The sequence below is a fragment of the Labeo rohita genome, chromosome 3 (assembly GCF_022985175.1).
Source record: "Labeo rohita strain BAU-BD-2019 chromosome 3, IGBB_LRoh.1.0, whole genome shotgun sequence".
Lineage (NCBI taxonomy): Eukaryota > Metazoa > Chordata > Actinopteri > Cypriniformes > Cyprinidae > Labeo > Labeo rohita.
In genome coordinates, this window is record NC_066871.1 from 29585990 (window position 1) to 29597630 (window position 11641).

Consider the following 11641-nt stretch of genomic DNA (forward strand, 5'->3'; position numbering starts at 1 on the left):
TGCAATGAAATGACTGTATACTGCACTGTTTACTTCAGCAATTGTAATAAAGATTGTTCTTATGGTAAATAATCTTTTGTAGAGTAAATTATTTACAGGACAAAAACAATTTGAAGGTATGAAGGTTTATCTTACAAATTGTTTTTGTATAAATAACTGGCTAACTGTACATCATCTTGTTGAATAATTTTTTTCTTACTTTTTGTCCATTACAAAGCAAAGAAATGGTCCGTTATAGTCTAAAGATCACTGTCATAACCAGTCATTACCAGTAGAGGACAGCAGTAAATCATAAATCAGTAAGAGTAAAGAAAATCAGTAAGAATTGCAGCACAGAGATTACAGCAATATTTCTGTTTTTATGGCATCAAAGATGAATGACAGTTTAACTGTTTATAATTAAGAAATTTCCATAAGTGTATCATGGGAACAATGTGGGATTTTCAGTTTAAGTATACTTCTGTGGTAAGTTAAATGTTCACATTTTATACACAGCAGGTTATTTAGTGACAAGAAATAATAGCTAATGAGGTATTCAAGTAAAACAGCACAACAACAATAAACAGCCACAAAGTAAAACCTGAACAATACAAAATGTGTATATACAGAGCATCACATACAGGAAATATTACATCTCCATTATTCATTAGAAAGTACCCAAACAGCTCATAAAATGATTAAAAAAGGTTCTGTGATCTTGTTACATGTGAGGGGGCTCTGGCGAGATTTGTCAGAGTTTTGCGTCTTGGTGGATTCTCAGCTAGTCTCCGTGCATCTTCCTCTTCTTCTCTCCAGAGCTCACGCTTTTTCCTCTCTAACTCGTCTTTATCTTCATAATTCTCCTCCAGCTCTCTCTCCTTTCGTGCTATCTCTTCTTGTCTCTCTTCCAGAATCTTCTCTTGTTTTTCACGTATCTTTCTCTCTGAGTTCGGGTAAAACGAAGTCGTGTAGCAGCTTCTGCCATTGATGGCCACCAAGGTATCGATCTTCTCCAGAAGTTTGGTCACTTGCTCAAAGTTTCCCATGTTCTTGTTATTGAAGAACACATATCCACCACTGCATGTGCGGATAAAGTCTCTAAGATCTTTATCAGAGCTGGCAATCACATCATTTGGCGTTTTCCCCTCTAGTCGGTCTCCGTGTGTGAACAGAACAATCGTGTAATTCCAAACGTTCTTTCCAAACATGTTCTGGATTAATTTCTGCATGTTCTTGTCCTCATTGGTTAAGTTTCCCACCGGCTGAACCAGCAGAAACACGTGTGGTCCCGGTTTATAGAGCGAGACGGATTTCATGATCTCCCTGATGACTTCCTTCTCCATTCGATTGATCTTATTCAGTCCCGGCGTGTCGATTATGGCTACGGGACGCCCGTTGATGTTTCCAGACGCTTTTTCACAAATCTGTGTGACTCTGCTCAGCTGCATGTCCGTGGTGAAGACATTGCATCTGAGGATGGTATTTCCAGATGAGCTTTTTCCAGACCCTCTAGCACCCAGTAACATAATGCGCAGTTCCTCTGCCTCAGTCTCAGCTAGAAAAAAAATCATGCACATAAACGTTATGTTGACATTTTAAACTTGGTACCAAGTAAAAAAGGCGCGACAAAATACAGTAGAACCCGCTGTAATCAATGTTGCTGTCTACACTGTATGTAGGACAGTAAACTGCTGCCGCGTTCTATTTATGACGTGCTCATACAAAGTTCAAATGATTTGCAACGGTCGTTTTGTCGCGTCCAGTGTATATACTGTATAGACAGACTTTAGCTGTTGCGGCGCGGCGCGACGAACACTCTAAAAAATACAGTACTGTGCAAAAGTTTTAGGCCACTAGTATTTTCACCAGCTAAAAATGGTTTAAAGTAAGTTATTTCTATATTTTGCTGTAGTGTGTCAGTAAAAAATATCGGTTTACACTTTCAAACATTCTGTTTGCCATTAATAATTAATGTTAATTAATTATTGTAATAATCTAGTGAGATTTTTGTTTGCACAAGGAGTCAGACAACAACCAGTGCTCCACACTGATCTAATCTCATCATCATCCAGTCTGTCTCTGCAATGACATGAAGACACAGAACAAACTGAAACAGAGTAAATCCAGAAGAACTCTGGCAACGTCTCCAAGATGTTTCAAGAGACCTACCTGCAAAGCTACCTGAAAAATGTTGCGCAAGTGCACCTAGGGCAAAAGCTGCTGTAAACGCAAAGAATGATTGCACCAAATGTTGATTTCATTTAGTTAATAGAAGGTAATTGATAAAGAAAATGTGTTTATGACAGCATCCTCATTTTACAGCATTTAAAACTTTTAACAGTGCTGCAGCTTTGCAGGTAGGTTTCTTGAAACATCCTGGAGACTTTGTCACAGTTCTTCTGGATTTAGTCTGTCTGAGTTTGTTCTGTTTCTTCATGTCATTCCAGACAGACTGGATGATGGTGAGATCCGATCTCTGTGCAGAGCACTCGCTGTTGTCAGACTCCTTGTGCAAACAAAAATCTCACTGGATTATTACGATTAATGGCAAAATTAATGTTTGGAAATTTCCTACTGACACACTACAGCAAAAGACCAACTTTAACTGACTTTAAACCATTTCATAGCTGATGAAAATACTAGTGGCCTAAGACTTTTGCACAGTACTGTATGTCTTGCAGATGTAAATGCAGACGTCAAATAGACATCTCCGTGATGTACATGTGCTATCAGGGACAGGTTGGAATGACATTTAAACGGATCAAACCTGTAGGCTGTGTATGTGTAAACAAAAATATGTTTTAAAGAATATTGGGAACATTCTAAGTTTTGTGTTCCGTATTTTTGCCCACACTATGGAAGTCAATGGGATACAGGTTTGGAACTACATGAGCTTATATCATATGATTTAATGAGGAGGATATGATGCGATTTATGTGACTGACAGTTATACCACCTTCCCACCACTAGAGGTTACATTCTCCAGAATACTGACTGAATCCTCATTGTTTACGCTTGTGTAGTTCACACTAGTTTCCTACTGATTTCATTCCATGTCAAACACTATCTCGGGAACCAAATGTATAATTTTACTTGTTTTAAATAGCTCATGTGAAACACTGAATCTAAAGGTCAAAGTCCACGAAACTTAAAGGACTGGAAACTGCATAATTTACGGGTTGAGAGGTAAGCACTTGATCAAATTCAGTATTCAAGATTTTACTCTCTGCTTTCTACATAGACAGCTGCCTTGTAAGGGAGCATCCTAACCAAAATTGACCATTCACTACAGATGTTAATGTAAGATAATGACTTAATATATCGTACTAATAAGCATTAAAATACACAACGCTGTTAAAAAAAAACAGCATATGCTGGTTAGGTCCTTAGCTGGTCATGATCTGGTTTAAGTTGGTCATGTAGTGGAACCAGCTTAGGATCAGCACATGACCAGCTAAGGAACAGTTTAAACCAGCTCATCACCAGCATTCATGCTTTAAAACCTACCTAACCAGCACATGTGGGGGTTTTTTTCAACAGGAAAAACTCTCTAATGTAATGGATTTGCTTCAAAAGAGTTTTGTTGTGTCAGGAATGTTCTTATGCCTAAAATGCAGTTGTTATGCCCAAAAACTATTTTGGAAAGCACAGATGACTTTGCAAAACCCTGTTAGTATCAATTCTGAGCATTCCTGGTATTCTGATCTGATGAGTTTGGTTCTTTATCTTGTCTCTGCTCTCTTGGCATTTTGTGTTTCACATTTACAGCTCAGACTGGAGTGATTTCATGTGCATTGGCCATTGTCTGTAGGCTTAAACAATTCAAGCACTAGGAGACAGTAGATGTGCTGAACCTGCCTAGTACATTGATTCATTTATATTTAATGACAGTGGTAATTAATATCACACTTACCATTTAAGGAGGGTGATTTTGAATTCACCTTAAAGTCTTGAACATCTAAACCAGATAAATCCAGATAATCAATTGATTTACTACTGCTAATAAGGAGAATAAAAATAATAATACATTTAATTAATATAAATCTTACAATTTATTTAGCTTACCGTGCATAGTTGGTGATACTGAATTTGTTCTTACATTTTCATATAGTTCATCAATCTCAGCTATGGAAGATATTGAACACAGTGAATTTTACCTCATTTTACCTTATTGATTAGATTTGAATAAATTGATTTAGACTTGTTTTAATTAATCAGTGACTCACAGCCCAGTGTCGAGTCCAGTTCGAAAGTTTCTTTCTCTATTTCAGCCTTCAGACTGTCCCACAGCTTAACCTCTGAAGCCATTGCTCTGTTTTATAGAAAACAACCTAAGGAATTAAATACTTGACCTCAATATTTGAGACTAAACTGCTTATTTAATCATACATATATATTATTTATGTACAGGGCTATATACAGTATATTTGACTCAGAACCACAAAACCTAATTTTTGTGAAATTGAGATGTATACATCATCTGAAAGCTGAATAATGAAACTTTCCATTTATGTATGTTTTAATCAAAATATTAAGAAAATCGCCATAAAAGGTAATCGCCTTAAAAGTCCAAATTAAGTTCTTAGCAATGCATATTACTAATCTAAAATTAAGTTTAAATATATTTACGGTAGGACATTTACAAAATATCTTCATGGAACATGATCTGTACTTAATAGCGTAATGATTTTTGGCAAAATAGATCATTTTGACCCATAAAATGTATTGTTGGCTATTGCTACAAATATAAATATATAAACATTCTATGACAGATTAAAGATGTATTAAAGAAGATACTCACAGTGGTCAGAGCTGATGTTTATGATGGATCCACAGACAGAGTATAGAGTCTTGAATCTGACTTCCTTCACCACTATGAATGACTGAGAATCCTGTTTAACCAGTGTTTTAAGGGTTGCACAAGCCCAATGAAAAGTCTCCTATCTGTCTAACAGACATTTAGATGATAAGAAAAAGGACTAAACGTCTTTCAGATACGCAAACAATTTCAGTAGTTTCAAGCATGACAACACAATGTTGAGTTAAATGGAAGGGTTGCTTATAGAGTATGTTTGTTGTTCATCCAGACACCTCCGCTGTTATCTGTCATATATATATATACACTACCGTTCAAAAGTTTGGGGTCAGTACATTTTTATTGTTTCTTTTTTTTTTTTAAGAAATTAATACTTTTATTCACCAAGGATGTATTAAGTTAATAATTAAAAGTTTATTAAAAGTTAATAATAAATAATTTACATTGTTATAAAATATTTATATTTTGAGTAAACACTGTACTTTTTAAACTTGTTATTCATGAAAGAATCCTGAAAAAAAAATTACAGGTTCCAAAAAATATTTGGTAGCACAACTGTTGATATTATCCAACATTGATCATTCTAATAATAAATCCGCATATTAGAATGATTTCTGAAGGATCATGTGACACTTAAGACTGGAGTAACAGCTGATAAAAATTCAGCTTTTCATCACAGGAATAAATTCTATTTTAAAGTATGTTAAAATAAAAAACATTATTTTATATTGTAAAAACATTTTGCAATATTACTGTTTTTTTTTTTTTTGTTTTTTTTAAAAATCAAATAAATGCAGCCTTGATGAGCATAAGAGACTACTTTAAAGACTATTACAAGTCTTACTGACCCCAAACTTTCGAACGGTAGTGTATATATATATATATATATATATATATGTTTATATATATATACACGCACATATGTGAAGAAATTACATAACTGTCAGTTTAATTCAAAATGTTTCTTGCTTATGGAAATATGGTTATGGAGTAAAAAATGTTGAAGTTTTTAAATATTCACATAACAAATTGAATGCCAAACACTCCTGTTTGTAGGTTTTTATATGACTGTGTTATTTCATCATCTGGTATGTCAGGATGTGATCTGTGACTTGTTTTCAGGAAGTGCATACTGAGATAACACCTGTGAGCTTACAAGTCAAGAACAAAAAAACCCCATCAAACGGTGTTAGCTCTGATTGCCATCTGTTGCTATTTTCAAAATGTGTTTTTCATTCGAATTCAACTCAGAGCTATGCATGTATATAATATTTAATAATGCTAACTACAGCATAAATATCACTATAAGCATCCCACAGAATCAGAATCCAGTATTCAGACAGACAGTGGAACGTGTGTGTGTGTGTGTGTACTTGTTCTTGCTACATTGTGGGGACCAAATGTCCCCACAAGGATAGTAAAACCTGAATTTTTTGACATGGTGGGGACAAAATCAGCCTGGGGACCCCACAATGTAAAAAAAAAAATGATTAAAAATAGTAAATGATGTTTATCTGAAAATGTAACAATGCAAACATGTTTTCTGTAAGGGGTAGGTTTAGGGTTAGGGTTGGGTTAGGGGATAGACAATATCGTTTGGTCAGTATAAAAACTATAGAAGTCTATGGAAAGTCCCCACAATTCACAAAAACAAACGTGTGTGTATGTGTGTGTGTAATAAGTCTGTTTGTCACCTCTCAACATTGCCATTAAGCGAATAAAATGTAAGACTGCAAGTTACTTTTTGTATGAATAAGGGATTGGTAAACTGCTGAATGCTTCTTTCAGCACATTTGTGTCTTTTCCCTGACCCTCTGAATAGTACAGTACTTTACAGTAGATACTTTTTTGCAGTTCAGTATATTCCTGTCAACCAGCGGAGGGCAGTGGTGAGACAGGAAAAGCCTTATGATGTGAAAATAACCAGAGCATGTAGTCAAACAACTGTGTTGCTCAAGTACTCTGGCATGTAAACATCCACCTCAAAAGAATATAGAAAATGTCAGACAGAAGTAAATGAGACACCATAGTTGTTTCATAGTCATTGGAATCTGGCCAGCATTTGTGTTTAAAATTTTTTTTTTTTTTTTAATGATGGATCACGTTTCGCTAGATAAGACCCTTATTCCTCAGCTGGGAACGTGTAGAGCCCTTTGAAGCTGCACTGAAAATGCAAATTGGATCTTCAACCGATTGATCCCCATTGAAGTCCACTATATGGAGAAAAATCCCAGAATATTTTCCTCAGAAAATTTCTTTTCGACTAAAGAAAGAAAGACATCAACATCTTTGATGACACAGGGGTCAGTAAATTACCAGGAATTTTAATTTTATTCCTAAAGTGAACTAATCCTTTAACACTCTGTATCCACTGTTGTTTTAAATATCATAGAGAATGTAGACTCATTTGTGAGTCACATATGTGACTCATTTTTCCTTCAGTTGTTTATAATCACGTTTTATTTTTCCCCAGGTCAATCGGTAAAAAGGAAATGGAAAAAAAACACGTTTGAAAAAATACCTACCTGGAATTAGAAGAAGCTTTCAGTTTACATTCATGACATTTAATACAGATTTATTACACTGGAACATTATAGCAGTATAATAGTGTCCTTTAAATTTATATGAGTTTTTCTAAACTGCTGGGTAAATTTACTTCTCACAATCATATAAAACATGTTGTGTGAATATTTAAAAACTCCATAATTTTACTCAAGATCCCTGTTTTTAAAAGGACATGTTTTGAGCCATATTTGCAGAGAGCAAGTCTTAAAATCCAGCAGTTTTTGGCTCCTTCCACAGTATTTTCCTGAATTCAATTTTCAAATGTAAAAGTTTCTTTTCTTTCAGAGGTATTTCTACTCGGATTCAGCATTTTTTCAGACATTATAGTGATTTAATTTGAATGAACAAAACTGATTAGACTTAATTGATGATAGAATGATAGAATTTGTGGGAAAGAAGTTTTAAAGTAAACGATATGATATTAGGCATATCGATTTCAAAAATTATTCCTAAGCAAAGTCTCATAGTCATTGGGTTGATGTTTTGGCACATATTTTCATACATTAACCAACATTTAAATAATAATTTTACTCAGTCATACATCAGTCATACACCAGGCTTTAGTAGCATAGTCCAAATATGTATCACACAAGTTTTGTCAAATACTATCTAGTGTTTCTAGGTGGAAGACTTTCGGTCTGATGAGTGTCGTTTGGCTAGACTGAAGGCTGGATTCTCAGCCTTTTTTCTTGCATAATTTTCTTCCATTCTCCACAGTTCCCGCTTTTTTCTCTCTACCTCCTGCTCAGTTTTACAGTATATCACCAGCTCTCTCTCCTTCTGTGCAATGTTTTCTTTTCTCTTCTCTAAAATCTTCTCCATTTTCTTCTTGATCTTCCTCTCTGAGGCCGGGTAAAAAGACAACGCGTAGCAGCTCTTTCCATTAATGGCTACGAGGGTCTCGACTTTCTTCAAGAGTTCTGTCACAGGCTCGTAGTTTGTAGTGTCCTTGTTATTGAAGAACAGAAACCCACCGCTGCACTTATGGATAAAATTGCGGAGCTCCTTATCCGAGCATGCGATAACGTCATTCGCCGCCTTTCCCTCCAGACGATCTCCATGAGTGAACACAATGATGGTGTACTTCCAGATACTCTCCCCAAACATGCTCTCAATGAGTTTATGCATACTTTTGTCGTCATTAGTTAAGTTCCCGACAGGCATAACCAGCAGAAACACATGTGGTCCTGGAGTATACAGAGAGATGGACTTTAGGATCTCTCGGGTCACTTCTCTCTCCGTACGGCCGATCCTGTTAAGTCCCGGTGTGTCGATTATGGCCACGGGTCGGCCGTTGATGTCTCCAGATGCTTTTTCACAGAACTGTGTGATTCTGCTCAGCTGCATGTCAGATTTAAAAGCGCTGCACCTAAGGATGGTGTTTCCGGTGGAGCTTTTTCCGGACCCTCTTGCCCCCAGCAACATGATGCGTAATTCATCTGCCACAGTTATGAAATATCAAAGTTTTAATCAAAAAAATAAGTTTAATGTAACTGTTTTATTCCTCATAGTCAGTTCATGGTCGTTTTAATAACTTGAAAATTGTAATTAAAATGTAAGTATCAGGATGGCACTTTGTGATGTTTCCTAATCGTATGTGATCTGCTTGTACAAATCATTACCACACATTAACTTTAGTTTGTCAAAATATTGCGCCCTTTCCTGCTTTCTAATTCCTTCTCTATATGATTTAGCAACTTCCACACATTTGTTTTTTTTTTTTTTTTTTTTTTTTTTTTTTTTTGTGGTTTAGACAGCATAAATTAGCAGAACAACATTCTGGTCACACATCCAGGTAACTGACCAAATCGTGATGTACAGTTGAGGTCACAAGTTTACATCCCTCTTTCAGAGTCTCCAAAATGTTAATTATTTTACCAAAATAAGAGGGGTCATACAAAATGCATGTTATTGTTTATTTAGTACTGACCTGAATAAGATATTTCACATAAAAGATGTTTACACATAGTCCACAAGAGATTATGTTGTTAATGAGTCCCTTGTTTGTCCTGAACAGTTAAACTGCACACTGTTCTTCAGGAAAAAATAATTCAGGTCTCATAAATTCTTTGGTTTTTCAGCATTTTTGTGTATTTGAACCCTTTCCAACAATGACTGTATGATTTTGAGATCCATCTTTTCACACTGAGGACAACTGAGGGACGCATATGCAACTATTACAGAAGGTTCAAACGCTCACTGATGCTTCCGAAGGAAAAAACATGCAGTAAGAGGGAGGTGGGAGGTGAAAACTTTTTGAATTTGAAGATCAAGGTAAAGTTAACTTATTTTTTCTTATGTTGTAACATGTAAGTATCCTCTGTAGCCTCTGAAGGGCAGTACTAAATGAAAGAAATATGATATTTAGGCAAAATAAGAAAAATGTACACATCTCCATTCTTTTCAGAAATTTTTATCCTCCGGCTCTTAATGCATCGTGTTTCCTTCTGAAGCATCAGAGAGTGTTTGAACCTTCTGTAATAGTTGCACATGAGTCCCTCAGTTGTCCTCAGTGTGAAAAGATGGATCTCAAAATCCTACGGTCATTGCTGAAAAGGGTTCAAATACACAAAAATGCTGAAAAACCAGAGAACTTGTGGGACCTGAAGGATTTTTCTAAAGAACAGCAGGTAGTTTAACTGTTCAGGACAAACAAGGGACTCATAAACAACTATCACTAAACAACAACAACAAAACAGCTGTGGATCATTCAGGTAACAACAATAATATGAAATAAATAATCAACATTTCGCAGATTCTGAAAGGGGGATGCAAACTTTTGACCTCAGCTGTGCAAGTGCAAACCCTCTATAACAAATGCTTATTAGGCTTGATAAAAAGCTAAAGCCATCCTTCATGACGAATGTTAAACTACATATTTAACAAACAAGTAATCCAACAATTAAATCCAATAACTGACCTTTTTTGTAAATCTCTAATTATATTATTATATATTATTTTATAATATTTTAATATATTTTATTTTTATTTCTATATCTTGGATTCAATTTTTTTGGTTGACTTTTTCCAGTTAGCACAGGTTTTTTGTTGTTGTTGTTGTTGTTTTTTGGAAGCCTCAATGACCTTAGGACCTTATGCACAAGTTTTTGAGTGAACATTGCCAAAATTATTCACAAAAAAATGTTTTTTTCTCTCTCTCTCCACTCAAAATCTGAGGTGCATAAGCTCAGAGCAATGAGGCATATGACCAATAATTTCTAAAAAATAAATAAATAAATATAAACCTGCTAATTGACAGAAAACAAATTTACAACATTTAATCTGAATTCACTGAACTGAATTGCTGACAGTATAGCATAATGAGAGATTTACAAGCAATTTTTAAAAGGCCAGTAATTTTTTAACTGAAACACCAAATTAGTCACAGGATTTTCAGCACAGCACAAGAGTTAAAAAAAAGGTTAGATTTTTTTTTGTAAGAAAAATGTGGATGCCATAAAATATCTCACCGTGTTCATTTGTTGATCCAGTTTCCTCTATGTTCGGCAAATTTTCATACAACAGATGTGTTGCATCTGTGAATAAAGTTACTGCTTGAGTCCAAATAAGACATGATTTTAGATTTACAGTCTATTTGCTGTATAATCTCCAAAATATTATGTAATTAAAAAGACATTGTTCTTCCTTATTTGATCATCTACAGTTGTATAGAATAGTAAATTTGGCTTTTTGAGTTGTAAACAGATTAATTTGTGTAATTCATTGTGACTCACAGCTGGTTGATGAATCCAATGCAGAATCATTCTCATCTTCTTCAGAGTCATCTATCTCTTCATCTGCCTTTATACTGTCCATCTTATCATGAAGAGTCATTATTTACTGATTTAAATGAAGAGAATTTCAAACATCACACTGCAGAATATAATTTTCTAAGTGTTTCTGTCTTGTTTTCCAGTAAAAATATTTTTACACCAATCTCATTTTAATCATAAACCTCACTAACTTTTTATGAAAAGTTTGAAAAGCATCATCAAGGAGAAAAGAAAATTACTTACCACAGTTGATGAAGTTTAGAGTCTTATACTTGCTCATTTATAATACGTAGATGCACCGATCAGTTCTGACACATAGCATGTGAACAGTCTCTAGGAAATGTGCTGGTTTCATGTGTGCAGTGAAGAATTTTTCTCTTGAAGGTATGTGTAATATAATCCACACAGTATCGACTTCAGGTAGAGGGCTGGTCTCGTTGAAAGATGTGATCACTTCACTCTACAAGGATTTCACTAGGACTAGTTCAACATGTTAGTCAAGTATATA

General features: G+C 35.0%; 2 protein-coding genes across 3 annotated transcripts; both read right to left on the reverse strand.

Moving 5' to 3' along the window:
- Positions 1 to 77: 77 nt before the first annotated feature.
- zmp:0000001062 (GTPase IMAP family member 7) lies at positions 78 to 4873 on the reverse strand. Of its 2 annotated transcripts, none has more exons than XM_051106507.1 (5): positions 4781 to 4847; positions 4206 to 4310; positions 4045 to 4104; positions 3893 to 3937; positions 78 to 1534 (listed from the first exon to the last, which is right to left on the reverse strand). In XM_051106507.1, exons 2-5 carry the CDS (start codon positions 4285 to 4287, stop codon positions 678 to 680), a joined length of 1044 nt encoding a protein of 347 aa, XP_050962464.1. In that variant the 5' UTR covers positions 4288 to 4310; positions 4781 to 4847; the 3' UTR covers positions 78 to 677. The 2 variants fall into 2 exon arrangements, with proteins under 2 accessions (XP_050962464.1, XP_050962463.1); XM_051106506.1 differs by having other exon boundaries at positions 85 to 1534; positions 4206 to 4291; positions 4781 to 4873.
- A 2097-nt stretch (positions 4874 to 6970) lies between these two features.
- On the reverse strand, positions 6971 to 11576 carry LOC127163205 (GTPase IMAP family member 7). Its single transcript, XM_051106307.1, has 4 exons — positions 11377 to 11576; positions 11095 to 11200; positions 10831 to 10896; positions 6971 to 8799 (listed from the first exon to the last, which is right to left on the reverse strand). The coding sequence occupies exons 2-4, from the start codon at positions 11192 to 11194 to the stop codon at positions 7979 to 7981; spliced, it is 987 nt and encodes a 328-aa protein (XP_050962264.1). The 5' UTR covers positions 11195 to 11200; positions 11377 to 11576; the 3' UTR covers positions 6971 to 7978.
- Positions 11577 to 11641: the final 65 nt, after the last annotated feature.